This window comes from Hemiscyllium ocellatum, chromosome 17 (genome assembly GCF_020745735.1).
Source record: "Hemiscyllium ocellatum isolate sHemOce1 chromosome 17, sHemOce1.pat.X.cur, whole genome shotgun sequence".
Classification (NCBI taxonomy): Eukaryota; Metazoa; Chordata; class Chondrichthyes; order Orectolobiformes; family Hemiscylliidae; genus Hemiscyllium; species Hemiscyllium ocellatum.
Genome location: NC_083417.1, coordinates 38,385,437 through 38,404,096, shown reverse-complemented (window position 1 = coordinate 38,404,096; position 18,660 = coordinate 38,385,437). Strand labels below are relative to the sequence as shown.

The 18,660-nt window shown below is 40.7% G+C and overlaps 1 protein-coding gene across 1 annotated transcript in view; it reads left to right on the top strand.

Moving 5' to 3' along the window:
• Positions 1-3,135: 3,135 nt before the first annotated feature.
• vstm2b (V-set and transmembrane domain containing 2B) overlaps positions 3,136-18,660 on the top strand; it is a 55,753-nt gene continuing 40,228 nt past the window's right edge. Inside the window, exons 1-4 of the mRNA XM_060837684.1 lie at positions 3,136-3,267; positions 4,791-4,823; positions 5,388-5,754; positions 12,906-12,935. Of these exons, the coding sequence (XP_060693667.1) occupies positions 3,151-3,267; positions 4,791-4,823; positions 5,388-5,754; positions 12,906-12,935 (547 nt within the window). The 5' untranslated portion in view covers positions 3,136-3,150. The remainder of the gene's footprint in view (positions 3,268-4,790; positions 4,824-5,387; positions 5,755-12,905; positions 12,936-18,660) is intronic.

Sequence of the window (18,660 nt, the reverse complement as noted above, 5' to 3'; positions counted from 1 at the left end):
GGGCTTATTATATCTGACGCCGGTGTAAGTTTTACAACGAATTTTAAAAAGAAACCAAAAAGGCTTTTTTTTTTAAGGATATTTAGTTGCAGAATTCTCTTTGCATTGATCAGTAGCAGCATTCCCCGGATTAACACTGAAATAACAGGTCTCTCCCCTGCAGCACCCTCTCAGTGAGCAGCTTCACGCCTGCTTGTCACGAGAGCCACATTTAGACTGAGCTGAAAGAAAAGCTGAAAAGGTTCGAAATATGCAGCAGCTCTGACAGCATCTGTGGAGAGAGATGGGGACCGTCTGATATTATCACTGTTCAAAGAGTGCTCCCCGATCAGCAGTGCATCAACAGAGAGAAAGTGGAGGCACATCAGAAAGTCATTGATGCAAGCTTGTGACAAGATGAGGTGGAACTGGAGCTCTTTCCAATTGAACATACCCTCGATTTGAGACCCAGAAATTGGTCGGTGATGTTCCGCATGATGGTGGGACTGACATTATCCGACCCATATGAGAAGTTTAAGCCAGATATCTGACTCACTGAAAATTCATTGTTTTTTTTTGTTTTACTTTTGCTTGCAGATTTTATTTTAAGACCTTTGATACAAATAAGAAAGGGGCCCTACAAATAAAGTTTTGTCCAAACTGGAGGTTGGTGAGGGCGCACACTGCATTACTGAAACTGCTAGAAGATGATTAACATCAAGTTTTACATTATGTATTCTAAAGGACAGGGATATGGGTCGCTGTTAGGATTGCTGGTTGAGGAGTGTCTAGGCCATAAACAACTGACATTATGGAACATGGTCACGGGCAAGTTTAAGAAGCTAAGTATTTTAAAAATAAATGAGTATCACAGAGTCACAGCCCCCCAGTCGTTGGCCATTTGGCCCATCGTGTCTGCCTCTGTTTTCCCAATGGTGTGATTTGTATTCGACCAGGTCGTCCACACAGAGCAGCACATGAACAGCTTCCAGTTTGAAGCAACATCTTTACAGGATCAGTTAACTGGGAAAGAATCATTCTGTCATTGGAGGGGAAAATATCCAGAGTCCGTTCAGGCAAGCTCCACACAGGGGAAGGGGGAGGCTAGAGTGCTATGCCTTAACAGTACTCGGGAAAACCAAAGTCTGATTGAAATTGCGCCCTCTTAAATCCTCGCAACAAAATTCACTTCGGATTAAAATAAAATCCACGGATTTTAGTTATGATCCCCAAGGGGCTATCTGACTACAGGGTTCCCAAAAAGCATCATAATTTCAAGATGTACCTCTCCTGGTTGCAGTGTGTGGTCCCCCTCCCTCCCCCAGTGACTGGGAGGTGTACATGCCCGCTTGGGACATATGGCGCCAGCGACGGAATTGGCAACTCGGGGTTTTTTTTTTGGGGGGGGGTGTTGTTCGCTGCTCGATCCATCACGTTAGACGTCAGCTGTATCCATCGTGCCACAGGTTGTGGAGGCTGTTGGTGTGGGAGCCGGTGGAGCACGTCTCTGTTGTTTCCCTCTTGCTGCCTGTTGGCTGAGATTTCCGTGCCCTGTGTTTGATGTTGGCACAGTGCTCTGCTGCTGCCCTGCTCCAGATGCCCGGCAGCCTCTCCTGCCGCTAATCCGGCCAGGGCACCAAGAGCCGAGTGCTGTGCACCCCCACAGAAGCCTGGAGGAGACGCGGCTGTCTGACTGAGCTCTGCCCCAGGGGAGAGGCGGGGGTGGGGATCAGAGAGCGTGTCTCACACGGGAATGGGTGCGGGGCAGTCCGGCTCGGTCTCACTGCCCTGCCCCGTCCGTCCAGCCACACTGTCAGCGTGCGGGAATAACCGGAGCTGCTGATCAACCGCAAGTCCGAGCATGTATTCAAGCAAGACGAGTTTGTGAGACGGGGTCATCTAACAGAGACTGTGCCCTCCAGTGCCGGAGGAAAGAACAGGATCAAGTGGTCGATCCCGTTTCCCCCCGCCGTCAGTCAGCACCGAGCCCGCTGTTGTTACAGTGATAACCTTGGACAGGGAGGTCTGAGGCGCTGAAACTGGGATGGGATCGCAGCACTCCCGAGAGCTCGACATCTAACATTGCCTGGCGTCTGTTCCGTCCATTCAAAGTCTCTATGAAATGGAAAATCGCGGGATCGCCAATATTCTCTATTACTTGATGCTGAACGCACCGCTTTTGCTCTGTGTTAACGGTGAGTAAACTCAGGCAGCATCTCCTTCACTGGGAGAGATGGGTGAGGTATCAGTTGCTTTGCTCGGGATGAGATCACGGGCAAAACGCTTTTAGAAGCCACATCTGACTAAACGGCCCCGGTGACCGGCAAAGTGCTGACCGCACGGCGTGTAGAATTATGTATTTCCAGTCCAGTTGAACGGGGAGCTGAAAATCCTGGCGACAGCCTCAAAACACACAGTCATTCAGCATTCTCGACTTTGAAGAGTTGCTGTACTGTTTGTTCGGAACTAATTGAATGGCAAAGTTAAAATATTCCGGCCGTGCAACACCCAGATTACAGACACTCCATTGTAATTTAGAGTTGCATTTGGGGACGAAATTGGAGCGAGCGGAGGGTTTTGCAGGGGGGGTGGGGGGGAGGATTTTCATTCGTAATGATATAATGTGGGTGACTTTATAATGTAGGAGGAGAAAGTGAGGTCTGCAGATGCTGGAGATCAGAGCTGAAAATGTGTTGCTGGAAAAGCGCAGCAGGTCAGGCAGTATCCAAGGAACAGGATACTCGACGTTTTGGGCATAAGCCCTTCTTCAGGAATCATTCCTGAAGAAGGGCTTATGCCCGAAACGTCGAATCTCCTGTTCCTTGGATGCTGCCTGACCTGCTGCGCTTTTCCAGCAACACATTTTCAGACTTTATAATGTAGTTCGTGTGAGACAGAAACGAAAGACACTTGATATCTAATCGGGATTGGCTGAAATATTTCATACCTGTTGTGGACAAAGTTAAATTATGACTTAGATAAGAATTGAAACCATGTAGGCTAGTCTCCAAATCCGCCCCGCGCACTGATTGGGGGGAAACCACCAGACTTCGTTTTTATTCTGTTAACCATCGCATTATAATCTTCCCTCGTTTTGTTTTTTTTTCCCTGACAGCAACATTTCTTGAAGTACCCCAGGATGTGATTGCTAAAGAAGGCGATGACATTGAGATGTCTTGCGCGTTCCGAGCCAGTGGGACCACCTCGTATTCGCTGGAGATCCAGTGGTGGTACTTGAAGCAATCCCCCCGGGAGATGGCACGCGGTGCCCAGGGAGCCAGGCCCAAGGTAAGGGCAAGACTGGCGAACCTGGGGGTGAGGCAAAGACACTCACCTCCGAACCACTCACAACAGCATGAAGCTGAAGAAATCCCATTATCACACCGTGGTGATAACGCATTGACCGTTAATGATTGTGGGGTGGAGGGGGGGAAGAGGTGAGAGGAAGAGAGCTCAGCTTATTTCCAGTAAACACCTTTACCACAGCTCACAATAGTTAAAGAGAAAGGATCCCGGAAAGCCAGTGGTAGAAATCTGTCAACATGAAATAGTACATTTTAAAGTCAGAGCAATAGCTAAGGCCAGCCGCTGCTGATAAAGATGTAACGAACTGCAGACTCCGCGGAAGTTCACTGTGGGTCAAAGCTTGAGATGGAAACGCATAGAGTTGCCCCAGAGTGCAAATGCACCGTCGCGCCAAATTGTTAATGTAGTAATAGAGCAGGAGTGTCAGGTTTAGGGTCCCTAGCTGGAAATGTTCTCGGTTTCAACAATAGTTCGGGATGTGTTAGGATTTCAAACCCAATGCAGGCACAGGTTATGGTGCTTCCTGCCACACGCGGCTAACCCGTGAAGTCGAGTGCAGAACTTCTCGTGTGGGTGAGCGAGGCAATTAAAAGCCCCGAAAACAGAAAGCCTAGGGTAAAAAGCAGCCCAGTCCCTTGGATTGAACCTAGTGTTCTCATAAGGGCAGACTTGTCACCGGCCCCACGGCGAAGATATGAGGAGATCGGGAGAATATCAACGCAACAACTTCAAGCGCTAGAACCACAGTGGGATAGTCTCTGAATGGGAATCTGAAGATTTTTACTCCGTTCCGTATCCAAGTGGTGTAAAGGCATTCTAAAGCTGCCTCCAAATCAGACAAGCTTCCCATATGAGAAAGTCCCAGCCAAGATATCCGGAACAAAATAGGTACAGATTGGGAATTGGAGTCTCCCCTTCATTCCAGAGTTAGTCCAAATCCATCTCCCTCCTTCGGGAAGTGAGACAGGGCATCAATCTTGTGGGTAGTTTGGGGGCAGAGGAGAGTTCAACTGAAAGGCCCAGGGTTCTGTGACAGGGCGAGTTCAGTTTGATCCCTTTCAGTAATTTCCCACTGATGGAGAACCTGTCACACTCGCTCCCTTAGACGCGCATTCATCATTTGCAAATCGAGAAGATGGCAACACTGAAATATATCAATTATACGTTTGTAATTGCATCAGTACACTATTATGTATAATACAATTGAAAAATTCCAATGTGCTGGCAATCAGCGGCGTTAATCACATTATAATTGCTGATGCTACACTAGCCTAACTCCAGAAGTGATAAAAACGGGCTGGAATCGGAACACTGGTTAAATGCATAATTTATGGAACATGGCAATCTAAATTATCGAGGGTGGGGAAGATCACGATCAAGAAATGACATTCCACTCTTGTTTCTCATAACCTTTCCCTCCTGCTCATGTCTGTCAGAAAGATTTAAGTTTCAGTTTTGATTCCTTAGCCTGGGGGAATTTGATACAATTTCTTTACTTGTTCCAGGTACCAGTCAACAAAGATGCCACCAAAATCAGCGTAAGTGCTACTTTCCCGTTCGTGCTATTAATTAACATGCCCCTGTTAGTAATCCTAAAACAAAACATTGCTCGCCCCAGAATATTGTGGGGACGAACGAGCCACATTGGCGACGCTCATTCGCTGCTCAGTGCTTACTATAACTGGAAACAGGCTGGATTCGCCTATCTACAGAATTCCTGCGTAAAAACTAGCCGCTAGTAACCGCAGCTCATATCCTCACTTCTCATACACTTCATTTCATTCAGTTAAATAATTTTTAAAATAGCATAATTCAACCCAGTCAGTAATTATTTTGCACTGTTATTAAAACTATTAATTTTGTAAAAAAAAACAAATGAAAAATATATCCTATATTTAGTTTATTTTCCCTCGACTGGATCATTAATAGTGTTGCATTACAGGATTAATTGTTAATTTACTTTTTTTTGCTCTTCTCATTGTTCATGTTGATCGCTGCCTAGTTTATGCTGTGTTTCAGTTCTGCTTCTTATATTGAGACTGATCTTATGCGCTCGTGTGTTTAGAGCCCCTTGTTCTGATCCAGGCTTTTGTTGCCTACAGACTGTCCGGGTGATGGGCAATGACATTTCGCACAAGCTGCGGCTCTCTGGTGTGAAGAAGGAGGATGAGGGCGTTTATGAATGCAGAGTAACCGACTTTATCGACGACGAAACTCAGGAACACAAAGCCCAGGCCACCTTACGGGTCTTAGCCCGCTACAGCCCGGAGATGCAAGCGGCCGAAGCTGTCTCCCACATTCAGAGTCACGGACCCCGGAGGGGAAGCGTGCATTCCACCTCGGTACCGGGCTCAGACAAGAGGCGAGTGGCAGAAGCAGGCCCTGGCAACGATACCGTCTCCTCAGCCAGTCCCGCCTCTGTCTCCCCACCCCCAGGCAACGCAGCCATGATCGGACAGCACACCTCCGGTAAGTGAGCTTACATTGCCACCGTGTGGGCACTCGCCCCGTACACGTAACAAAGATCGAATGAAAGCTATTCTGTTGTTATGTATTTCGGCAAAGCAGCAACAAAGTAACTTTTTCTGCAAGCAAAAAAAAACACCTAAAGCATGCATTGTTCACGAGTGTGTGTGTGTGCGCGCTAATCAAATTAATGCAGACAATTGACAAAACATTGTGCTGTAGATTTGAAATGTGAATGGACAGGCTCAGCAGGTCTGGCAGCACCTACGGAGGACGTATCAACTCGGCGATTTTTCGTCACAAATCAATTAAGCCGGATTTCTAAGTGAGTTCGCACATGCAGCTTATATTATATACACCATAACCACAGAATGCCTCGGTAAATGCTGCTATCACGTCCGCAATTGCCGAGATTAACCAGAGTGTGTCTGAGCACATTGCCACCGGTTTACTTAAGCAGGAAAGCACTTGTGTTTTCAATTTTATCTTTCACAACTCCAGGGCTTCACAGAATACCGCATTTCATGAAGTACTTCGGAAATGTGGCCATAGAGTAGTATGTCAAAGGTGTATAGGAAAAACTCACTGTAAGTAATCTAATCTAATCTCCCAGAAAAAAAAACAATGAGTTGTTATTCTGTTCTAGTTGTGTTGGGCAGAGCGTGAGGGAATCCCCCTGCTCCTCGAGTGCCATGGGATCTTCTACATCCAGCTGGGGGGGCATATGTGGTCTCAGTTTTAGAATTCAACTGAAAAATGGCAGCTCTGTCAGTGCAACACTCCCTCAACACTGACAGCGCCAACCAGATTATATACTGAAGTTTCCGGAGTGTGACTTGAACGCGGAAGTGTTTGATGTAAAATTGCTACCATTGGACAAAGAATGGCACGTATTCGCCTGTTTGGAATGTTGCCTTTGAATATTTGATGAAGGGCTTATGCTCGAAACGTCGAATTCCCTATTCCTGAGATGCTGCCTGGCCTGCTGTGCTTTGACCAGCAACACATTTTCAGCTGTGATCTCCAGCATCTGCAGACCTCATTTTTTACCCGAACATTTGAATATTTCGTCAATTACTTTCAAATAAGGATTTCACCAATAAATAGACATTTTTTGTTTTTGCAATTAATTGGTAATAATATTGATTATTGAATATTTGGAAACTTGCAGAAATGATGTATTAAAAATTAATCAAAGGTATTCGTAGAAAACATGAGCAGATGTTGAAATTCCTTAAGGAAAGGAGGCAGGTAGATTTCTTCTCCCTAGGGACAGAAATGAGCCACATGGGTTTTTACAGGAATCCAGTAATTTCATGGTTGCCATTACTGGCTTTTTATTCCTGACAGATTCCATTCAATTTAGTTTCTACAGTTGTGGTAGGAGGGTTTGAACTTGAATCCAGCTACATAACCACTGAGCTACACTTTAAGTGGGGTGGAGGGGGGAGCCTTTTATGATTGTGACCAGTTATCATAGAGAAGGAGGGGCAGCACAGTTTGGAGCTGAAGAAAGGCACTACATCAGGAAGATGCAGCACACTAAGTCCACCCATTTTCCCTATAGAATAACGTACCCTTTACGAGCAACGAAGATCTAATGAAAGCTATTTTGTTATTATGTATTTCAGCAAAGCAGCAACAAAATATTTTTTTCTCTAAAGCTATGCTAAACTGTGTGCATTGAATTGTCAATGGTTATGAAAGTGATTATCATCCTTCAGTGTCTACAGCACAGGATCATTGCAGGCAGCCATGAAGGATTTACATGATATCAACTTGTGTGCATTACAGGCATGCATTGATCAGCTTACTGAGATTCTGTGAAGGAGAGCAAGCCAATTGATTACCTTTGGCAGTACAGCAAGACACATTGAGACAGAGACGCCAGTTTTATTAAAACAATGGATTAAGTCAATGGCAGCCATGTTGCTTTGAGGGTGTCTACAGAACATAAAATCAATCATATCAAGAGGACAAGCTTCAACTCTCTCAATGTGCAAGCGATGTTTGGCAACAATCAGAAGATCTCAAACATTAAATCTTAATATGCAGAAAATTGGTACAGTGTTTTTCTCCTTCATCGGCCACCTTTGACCTCATTAGGGGATATAATCAAAATAATGGATGGTTTCTGGATGACAACATCAACTCTCTGTTCTCTTGCTAACAATCCCTGTGATTGTACACAACAGGAGCAGTGGAGTTCCACAGCAAGGCATAGAGAGAAAGGCATCAACATATACAAAGCATGGTGTTTGCTGCCTGATCATATCATGAAGGATAATGTAATATTGTCTAGACCAGATGTCAAAAACAGTTGTATCATGATGTGACATTCGTAACTTTACATTTTAGGAAGGGTAGGACTTTGACACGTGTGATGACAAGACCCTTGTGTTCGGATGGAACAAGAAAATCATAGATCAGATGATCAATGTTGGCAGCACCTAGAGGAATTCTCAGTCATTGCTGCAATGATAATGGGAAGACAGATCACCTTTGACGTCTTTGATGTAACACATGCAGCTTTAATATTGTAGCCTGAATTCCTTTTCCCATGGATATAGAAAGAGACATTCATAAAATTGTAGAATCATATAGTATAGAGGAGACCTTTTTGACCATGAAGTTAGCACAAACAAAACTCCTCTACATCTACATTAGTCCTATTTCCTGCACTTGGCCCATAGCCTTGAACATTATGACATTTCAGGTGCTCATCCAAGTACCTTTTGAAGTTTGTGATGCCTCCACCCCAACTACCCTACCACTCTGTGTTTGAAAATAAATCTCCTCAAGTTCCTTTTAAACTTCCTGTCTTTCATTTTAAAATTATGCCCCCTTGTTATTGGCCCCTCAACTAAGGGGACCAGATGTTTTTTTATCCACCCTGGCCCTTGTACTCTTATACAACTCCATCAAGTCCCCTCTCAGCCTTCTCTTCTCTAAAGAAAACAACCCGAGCTTATCCAATATCTCTTCATAGCTAAAATGCTCCATCCTAGGCAACATACTGATAAATCTCTTCTGTACCCCCTCCAGTGCAATCATATGCATCCTATAGTGTGGTATCCAGAACTGCACACAGTACTCCAGCTGTGGCCTAATCAATATTGTGTACAGCTCGAACATAACCTCGCTGCACTTAGAATTCAATCCATGATTGATAAAAGTACGAGAGTCCTATATGCTTTCTTAACTACTCTATTAATCTACTCTGCCACCTTTGGGCATTTCTGGACAAGCACCCAAGATCCTTGTGTCCCTTTGAGATTCCAAGTGTCATGCCATTCATTGAGTACTTCCTTGTCTCTCAATTAATTCTCTCAATCCATTATCCATCCCACCATATCAGCCCTCTTTGCCTTTACTATGCTAGTAGGTCAGCACTAAATGTATGCATCCTTCCCTGTATGACTAGTCTCTTTGAATGTCAAAGTACCATTTCAGCATTTGGTCTGTCTTCAGATAATAGTTGCAAAGAATCACAGTTGTGTAAATCTTTCCTACTAGTGCTTTTCCCCAATTCTAGTATTCTTGTTCAGTGCCACCTAAGTGATCTTGCTCCCAGTGTTGTATAAGCAACTGAGGTGGCCCTTGCCTCATGGTGATTTCTTCTTGTTCGGTTTGTGTTGTCTCCCTCCTACCAGCAGTGTTGTTCGGTAAGGAAGATAGTTTATACTCCTGGCAATATCCTGTAATCGTGACTCAGGTGATCCTCTTTACTTTCCTCTTCATTAGCTTCATCCTCTAAGCCATTGGTTTCTGTGATAACTCTGCAGGAAAGAAGAATACACTTTAAAATTGAGTGGGCATTACCCCTATGAGATAAAGTTGTTTCAAGATACTGTCAAATTTGCTACCTTCCACTGTCAAATCTGAATGCTCCCTGACTTCCTGCTTCCTTTTAAACACTTTCCCTGTAAGGGAATTCTCTGTCAATTTTTGAGTATAATGCCCCAATTAGTCCTACAAGAATATAGAGTAAATGAGGTTAAGACTCAGCAGTAAAAATAATTTGGTAAGTGACACAGAAGAGGTTGCATAAGGACTTTGGGAAATAATAAACTGCTAGACTTAAGAAAAAACAGAGCCATTTTAAATGAAGAAGCATTATAAATGGCTAGTTTTGCACACATTGATTCAAAGTGGTAGAATGTATTAGTGTCTGAGTAGGACCCTGAAGGAAAGTAATGTCTGACATGTTATCTTGTATAATGGTCGAGGGCATTATCTACTGTCTCAGTGGTGAGAGGTTTGCCATTTATTGTCAGTGTCATCTATTCCTGGGTTACCTGATGACATTCATACCCGGGTCTGCTCCTTTTGCCTTAAAGTCACCTTTTGGAGAGATGGAGACTTCAATTAAGTTATGTGTTCTTTGGATTGGTGCTAGAATCAGCTGTTGTCTGGCCCGTTTTGTTGATGTTGTCATACTTCTTGAAATATATAATAAAAATATTGTTAAAACTGATAGTGAAGTCAAGTGACAGTGAAATAATTATCCAGCTGTCCTACAGACTGCTGCTGAAGTATGGATATTGTACAGTGTCTTTAAATAACTCATATGAGTTCCTGTGCATTTCAGTTGGAAGGCAAAACAGTAAACACTTCCCCAAAGCTGAAATGCCATATAAAAATCAAGATTTTGGATGCATTTCTTTCTATGCAGATATGAACTCCATTGGTCAACTATGGCAAAAAGAAGTCATAAGGTTGATCGTTTACTTTCAAAATTTACTTAAGTTCAAGATAGTGTACTGAAATCTATGGAACTATTTACAACTTATCAGCAGATGAAGATGTATGTTATTTACTGTTGTTTGTTAAAAGAAGGAAGTTAGAGTCATCAGAGCTAAGAGCTGAGCTTAGCTCAGATTTATGAGAGATGTGAATAAACTGCCTTTGAGAAATTGCTGTGCAATTCATTGTGGGCATCACAGCTGAGCCCAGTTTCTTCCTCACCTGATATCCAGAACTGATTTTTTTGATAAGTGTATCTCAATATTGACCCCTGTTGATTTTTCTCCTTTCTATCCCAGATATGTTGAAGCCAGTTGTAGTAGCTGGCTGCAATCAGTGAACACCAAGAACAATATCTAGAATGTCCCCAGGCTGTTTGACTCCATTCCACATTGGCCATATAGTCCAAGTGAATCCACCAGGAAGCTAAAGTGATGCACTTACTATTTAGAATAACATCTTATCTGCAAATGTTGGAGATAACTAACAACAAGGACTCTGATACAGAAGGGTTTTTCTTTCCAAATAACAGCAAGAAAACAAGACATATACAACAAATAGAGGTGCTTTATATTTATTCTAGTTTAATTTGGATCTTGTGAGACCACTGTATATGCTCTGGTTCCACTTGTTCAGTGATTCTCAAAGTGTGGTCACAAAAGTCCTCCAGGTAATCCACGGGTTAATACAAACTCACTAAAGACACAATGGCCAAAGCCATATGAGAACCTAGACAAAATCCTTATCAGCAAAACTCAGTGTGTCTCACAATCAATTGGCTCTTGCATGAATCATTATAAGCTGGTGTAACAACAACGCATGTATGTTGCAAGATCTATGTTGTTGTCACAACATTCAACAAGTGAGTTGAGATTTTTAACACTTCACGGGCTGAAAACAAACAGAAGAACTTGATGAATGTGGAGCTTAGCACAAGGCTGAATCTCTTCAGATTCAACTCAAAAATCTTTCATTTCTTGGCAAAAGCAGTGTCATTTTTCCATTAACTCTGATTTTTTTTGTGTGGAGTGAAGTGAAGTGCTTGGAGTAGGTCTGGCTGTCCGAGGTGTTCTTGAGCTCATATAAGTGATTTACAGATTAAAACATTTGCAATGTCAAATTGTTTCACTTCTCTCAGCAACAGAATCACAAACTTCATTTTTTGTGAATCTCCCATTTTGCCCTTAGCATTAGGAAGCTGATTTATCAATGTAAATGCATTGTCATGCAAACTAAACAAGCATGCATACATGCAAGCACAAATGCAGTAACATTTCTGAAATGTGTAATTTGCTGTCGGCTTTCAAATAACAGTTTGGTGTTGAGACAATATTTATTCTAATCCTTTCAAGATTTGGAGATGCCGGTGTTGGACTGGGGTGTACAAAGTTAAAAATCACACAACATCAGGTTATAGTCCAACAGGTTTAATTGGAAGCACACTAGCTTTCGGAGCAACCGAAAGCTAGTGTGCTTCCAATTAAACCTGTTGGACTATAACCTAGTGTTGTGTGATTTTTAATCCTTTCAAGGCTGAGATAGTTCCAGGGCAACTTTTCTTCCAAAGTTAATCATTTTCACTGGAAATATGTAGTGATTGCGAGTCATTTTTAAAAGATGCTTCAGTTGATGAGTGCATTGGCCTTTCTCTTCAAATCTTGATTTGAATCCAGCCCAAACTGCTGGCATGATTGTCTTCTTTCTACCAACTAACGGCCCCAGTTGTGTGTGTTTTTGAGGGTAATAGGTATTCGACACAAATCTGGCCAAAGTTGAGTATTAATTGGCACTAATTTGGCAATCAAAACTCAAAAAGGTTACACTGATGATTAGTGTGAGAAATCAAACTTTGATACAGTAAGACTTGTCTTCTGACTAGCATAAAAAAATTATCAAACTAATGTAAATGGAGCTTTACTCTGTGTCTGACATTATTCTAACTTACGTTTGTGTGCTTGATACTAAATTGTTTCCATGGAAAGTACAACAAAATTCCAAGAAAATCCCTCCTGCTTCTCACTCAACCTCAGTATGACATTCATCACCTCATTAAAGTGAAACTAGCCAATAAGGCAAGGACCACCAGTCCTACTCCAAACACTTCACTTGCCACGACACAAAAAAAATCAGACTGAATGAAAAAAATGGCACTGTTTTTGCCGAGAAACGAATGTTTTTTTTGTCTGCGTTGAAGCTGAAGAGTTTCAGCCTCGTACCAAGCTCCACATTCATCAAGTTCCTCTTCTTTGTTTTCAAAGACATTTACCCTTTTCAATATTGCTGTACAGTACTCAAAATGGATGATGTTGAATATGGAAATCTCAACAGGAATAGAAACAATGCATTTATGAGACAGACTGAGAACTCAACAGCTTCTTAAACATTGTCATGCATTTGCTTTCTTCCAGATGGGAAACCAACACAGACGCTAACTTCAGGTAAGGCAAATCATACATTTTCTTTGAAAATAACATTGTATGAATTAAAATCTTTATATTTAGTTCAGCTAACGTCAATGCATATGTTCTCTTCATTTCTGTATTGTGATATTTGTGTAGCCAAGCATTATTACTTGAATCTCACATTTTCAATAAAGAAAATTTAGTTCTTTGGGATATCTGCATATAGGCATGTTCTTATGTCTGTATCCATTTGTTTACAGGAATGTTACAGATTTTCTTATAAAATATATTTATGTATTTATTCCAATTGAGGTACTTCATGTTTTAATCTGTCTTCCACTGTCACAACATTGCTATATTTTCAACTGCAAGACAGTGAAGACATTCTAGATAAGAGGAGCCTCATAGCCAGATTTCTTCCACATAAGATGATGTAATATTTCCATTTTGTGATACATCTTAGAACTGTCAAAATTGCAAAAAATAAAAAATGGCTCAATCAAGGCAAGTAAGTTAACCATATTATGTGTCTGTGCTGTGATTAGCATACATGATGCTCAGGTGACCAAGTGTCCTCCTTTCAGTTCTTCCTAACTGCCTATAAGGGCATTTTATATATCCAGGATATATTATTATTAAGGTTGTTAATTTACAAAGACTAAATATAAAATTCTGTTGTATGTAGATTGGGATTCTTGGATCTTTTAACTGTTGAGTTTCTCATTGTGTATTTCCATTTGGTTTGAAGATACATGCTTATAATTAATAAGTCACATGCCATTTTCTTATTATTTATAATTTAGGGATCTTGGAGATTGTTACTAGTATTTGGGAATCATGTACCATAATTCCAATCATTCTTCTACAAAAGAAAAATAAAATATTTTGAGAAAATTATATTTATTTGGTTGCTTTCATGGTTTCAGAATATCCTGATCCACATTACAGTCAACAAAGTATTTTAGATTTGTAGTCACTGTTGTAATATAAGAAAATATCACCAGACTTAGTCATGATGAAGTGCAAAAGACTTCTTTATATTTTGAAGCTGACCCAATATCTCAAAATAAATTACTATAAAAGTGAGTTATTATGATCTGTCTCACAAATGGAAATAAAATGTTGTTTCACTTCTGTCTATGCCATTGTTTTTGGACAAATCTTTCGAAATTTTTAGGGATATATTTTCATTCACTATCTCAGTCACAGAAATTTCCACTTTTAGAACACAAAAGAGAATTTAAACCTGAAATTGTATTTCCTCTCCAGATGCATTCTAACACATTTGCTTTTTGTTTTATATTGCTTCTTAATAACGTCTATACTGTTGTCAAAGCTGTCTAAACCTTTGCAGAAGTTGCCTAAGCTGTTTCGATGGGGCATTGATTTTTTTTTGCAAGAGAATAGACAAAGCTGGCTTGGACCTTGGTGGAGGAGTTTATGAATTCAGAAAAATGTACAGTGTTATATTTTATTATGAAAAATGGGGACAGATAACATACACATTTTTAAAAGGCATGCAAGGATAGAGAGACTTGGGAGTTTTGACCATTAATCTAAAGATGGCAGGGCAAGTTAATAGAGCAGTTAATAAAGTGAATGTTATCATCCATATATTTTGAATACCAATACTGGAAGTAATATTAAACTTTATAAAACATAATCGAGATTTTATATCCATTTCCAGAAGCTACACCATATAAAAGGCATGAAGGCTTTAGAAAGGGTACAGAACAGACTTATTTATGAGAATGTTGCCAGGAAGAATGGATCATGGTAGATAAATGGGGGAAAGTATGTTATTCTTCTTAGGTAGACAAGCAGGAGGCTGGATGAACACAGCAAGTCAGACATCATCAGGAGGTGGAGATGTCAACATTTCAGGTACAACTCTTATTCTGCTTAGACCAGAGAAGATTGAGAGGAAGTTGAGAAGGGTATTTAAAATCATACAAGCATATATATTAGGAGCAAGAGTAGACCAATCAGTTCTTCGAGTACATTTACTCATCAAAAAGATTGTGGCTGATCTTACTGTGATCTCAACTCACTTTCATATTTACCCTCAACACTCTTGATTTCTTATCAATCACCAAAATCTAACTCGGCCTTAAAAGCATCAAATTACCTAACCTTCACTGTTAAGGAAAATAATACCAAAGAGCAATGACTTCATGAGAGAAACACATTCTCCTCTTAAAAGAGAGACCTCATATTTTTAAATTCTTTCCAATAATTCTGGTTTCTCCCACAAGAGGAAATGATATTCCAGTATCCAGCCTGTCAATTCCCTCATGATCTTTGTTTCAGTAAGATCTACTCTCAATTCTTCTAAATTCAAAGTGGCATAGTCACAACCTGTGGAACCTTTCCTTTTCAGGTGACCCCATCATTGAAGCAGTCAGTTGAATGAGCCTTTTCTGGACTCATCCATGAAATGTTGGCATTACTGGCTAGACCTACATTTCTTACCACCCCTAATTGCCCTTGTGAAGCTGGTGGTGAGGTATCTTCTTGAGATCTCTGAATTCCGCATAGTGTATAAGCATCCACAGGAAGGTAGCTACAAAGTCATAGAGTCACAGAGATATACAGCACAAAAACAGACTCTTTGGTCCAATTTGTCCATGCTGACCAGATATCCTAAATTAATCTAGTTCCATTTGCCAACATTTAGTTCATATCCCTCTAAACCCTTCCTATTCATATACCCATGCAGATGCTTTTTAAATGTTGTAATTGTACCAGTTCCACCACTTCCTCAGGCAGCTCAGTCCATACACGTACCACCTTCTGCATGAAAATGTTGCCCCTTGGATCTCTTTTATATCTTTTCCCTCTCACCCTGAATCTATGATCTCTAGTTCTGTATCTCCCACTCCAGGGAAAAGACCATGTCTATTTACGCTATCCATGCCCCTCATGATTTTATAAACATCTATAAGGTCACCCCTCAGCCTTCAACGCTTACGGAAAACTGCCCTAGCCTATTCAGCCTCTCCCTTTAGCTCAAATCTTTCAACCCTGGCAACATCCTTGTAAATCTTTTCTGAACCCTTTCAAGTTTCACAGCATCCTTCCTAAAGGAGGGAGATCAGAATTGCACACAATATTCCAAAAATGGCCTAACCAATGTCCTGTACAGCCACATCATGGCCTCCCAACTCCCATATTAAATGCTCTGACCAATAAAGGAAAGCATACCAAAAGCCACCTTCACTATCCTATCTACCTGTAACTCCATTTTCAAGGAGCAGGAACCTGCACTCCAAGGTCTTCTCGGATTTAATTCAGTGAAGAGAAAGGACTGTAATTATTTCCTTACCTAAATAAAGAGACAAAGCTCCATATATCATCCCAACAATCCCCTGTACAATTACATTTTTTCTACTTCTTTATTTCATTCCCCTTGCAATAATATAATAACATAGGAACTAGGAGCAGGAGGAGGCCATCTGGCCCATTGAGCCTGCTCTGCCGTTCCATAAGATCATGACTGATCTTTTCGTGGATTCAGTTCCACTTTCCCACTACTCACCATAACCTTTAATTCCTTTGCTGTTCAAAATTCTATCTATCTTTGCCTTAAAAACATCCAATGAGGTAGCCTCAACTGCTTCACTTCAGGGAATTCCACAGATTTGCAACTCTTTTGGTGAAGAAGTTCCTCCTCAATTTGGTCATAAATCTGCTCCCCCTTATTTTCAGGCTATGCCCCTGAGTTCTAGTTTCACCCACCAGTGGAAACAACTTCCCTGCTGCTATCTTATCTATTGCTTTCATAATTTTATATGTTTTTATATGATCCCCAATCATTCTTCTAAATTCCAGTGAGTATAGTCCCAGTCTATGCAATCTCCTCTCATAAGCCTAACTCTCCCAACTCCAGAATCAACCTAGTGAACTTTCTCTGCACTCCCTTTGGTGTCAGTACATCATTTCTCAAATAAGGAGACCAAAACAGTACACAAACAAAGTGGCCTCACCAGCATCCCAAACAGCTGCAGCATAACCTCCTTAATTCTAAGCTCCATTCTTCAAGCAATGAAATACAATATTTCATTTGTCCTCTCAATTACCTGTTGCAAACTGTGAACCAATGTTTTGTGATTAATGAACAAGAACACCCAGATCTCTCTGCACTGTAGCATGCTGCAATTTTTCACCATTTAAATAATAGTCCATTTTGCTATTAATCCTACCAAAATGGATGACCTCACATTTACTAACATTGTACACCATCTGTCACACCATGGCCTACTCACTTAACCTTTCTATCTTCCCATCGGAGACTTTCAGTGTCCTCTGCACACTCTGCTCTACCATTCATGTTAGTATCATCTGCGAACTTTGGCACACTACACTTGGTCCCCAACTCCAAATCACCTACATAAATTGGAAACAAATAAACAGGCACATTTTAATTACCTCCCTCATCACTTGCTGTTTTTTTTAACAAGTTATGTTTGGTATTCCAGGATACCCAGATCCATCTGTACTGCAGAGCTTTGCATTATCCAATTTAAATAACAAACTGCTTTTCTGTTATTGCTGCCGAAGTGGACATGTTCATAATTTCCTATATTATAGTCTACCTGTCAAATCTTTGCCCATTCATTTACATTATCTAAATTCCTTTGTAGATTCATATCCTCCTCACAATATACCTCCTTATCTATCATGAGTTCTTTTCATGGATCCCTGTGGCAGTCTGCTGGCCAAAACAAAATACCTAAAAAGGACCCATTTATCCCTATCCTCTGTTTTCTGTTAGCCAACCAATCATCTACCCATGATAATTTATTAACACCTACACCATTTTATGCAGTTACCTTTGATTTAGAACTTTATCAAATACCATTTGGAAATCTTTGTACACATTCCCCTTTAACCAAGTTTCTTATTATTTTCCCAAAGAACTTTAATAAACTAGTCAAACTCAAATTTCTCTTTCATAAAACTGTCTTGACTCTGTCTAATTGCATCAAGATTTTCCAGTTTCTTTGCTCTAATCTCCTTAATAATAGATGTTAACCTTTTACCTGTGACAAGTGTTAAGCTAATTGGTATGCAGTTATCTTCTTACTTGAATTGAGGAATAACATTTGTTATATTTTAAACTAATTGAACCTTTGCATAATCAAGGAAATTTTAGAAAAGTAAAGTCAATGCATCTACCTTCTCCTTAATTAATTAATCCATTAATATTAGAACCATTGGATGAAGTCCATTATGTTCTGATGAGTTGTGAACCTTTATTTTATTCAGCTTTCTCATTACTCTTTCTTTCGTGATTGTAGTTGTTTTGTTATTCTGTCTCTTTTACCTCTTGATATATAAGTATTTCTGCGATGTTATTTGTGTCTTCTATGAAGAAGGCAGATATAAAACAACTATGCAATAATATCCACCTTCCGCTGTTTCCAGTTATTAGTTTGCAGATGCACTCAGCGGCTACTGAAGACCAATGCTCACGTTCGTTGCTATTTTCCTTTTTAAGTACTTTCCAGAAATTCTGACTATCTGTTTTTATATTTCTAACCAGCTTTCTCTTACATTCCTTTCTCTCTTTTCTATGTTTTTAGTCATTCATTGCTGTGTTTTAAATTTTGTCCTGTCTTTTGACCTAAAACTAATCTTCGCAAATTACAGTTTTTTTCTTTCTCATAAGACAACCCTTTTTTGCAGCTGGTTCTGAAAATGCATTGGCTCCAAAAATGCAGTTCCTGAAAGCTGGAGAAACATTGTTTGGGTTGGGTGG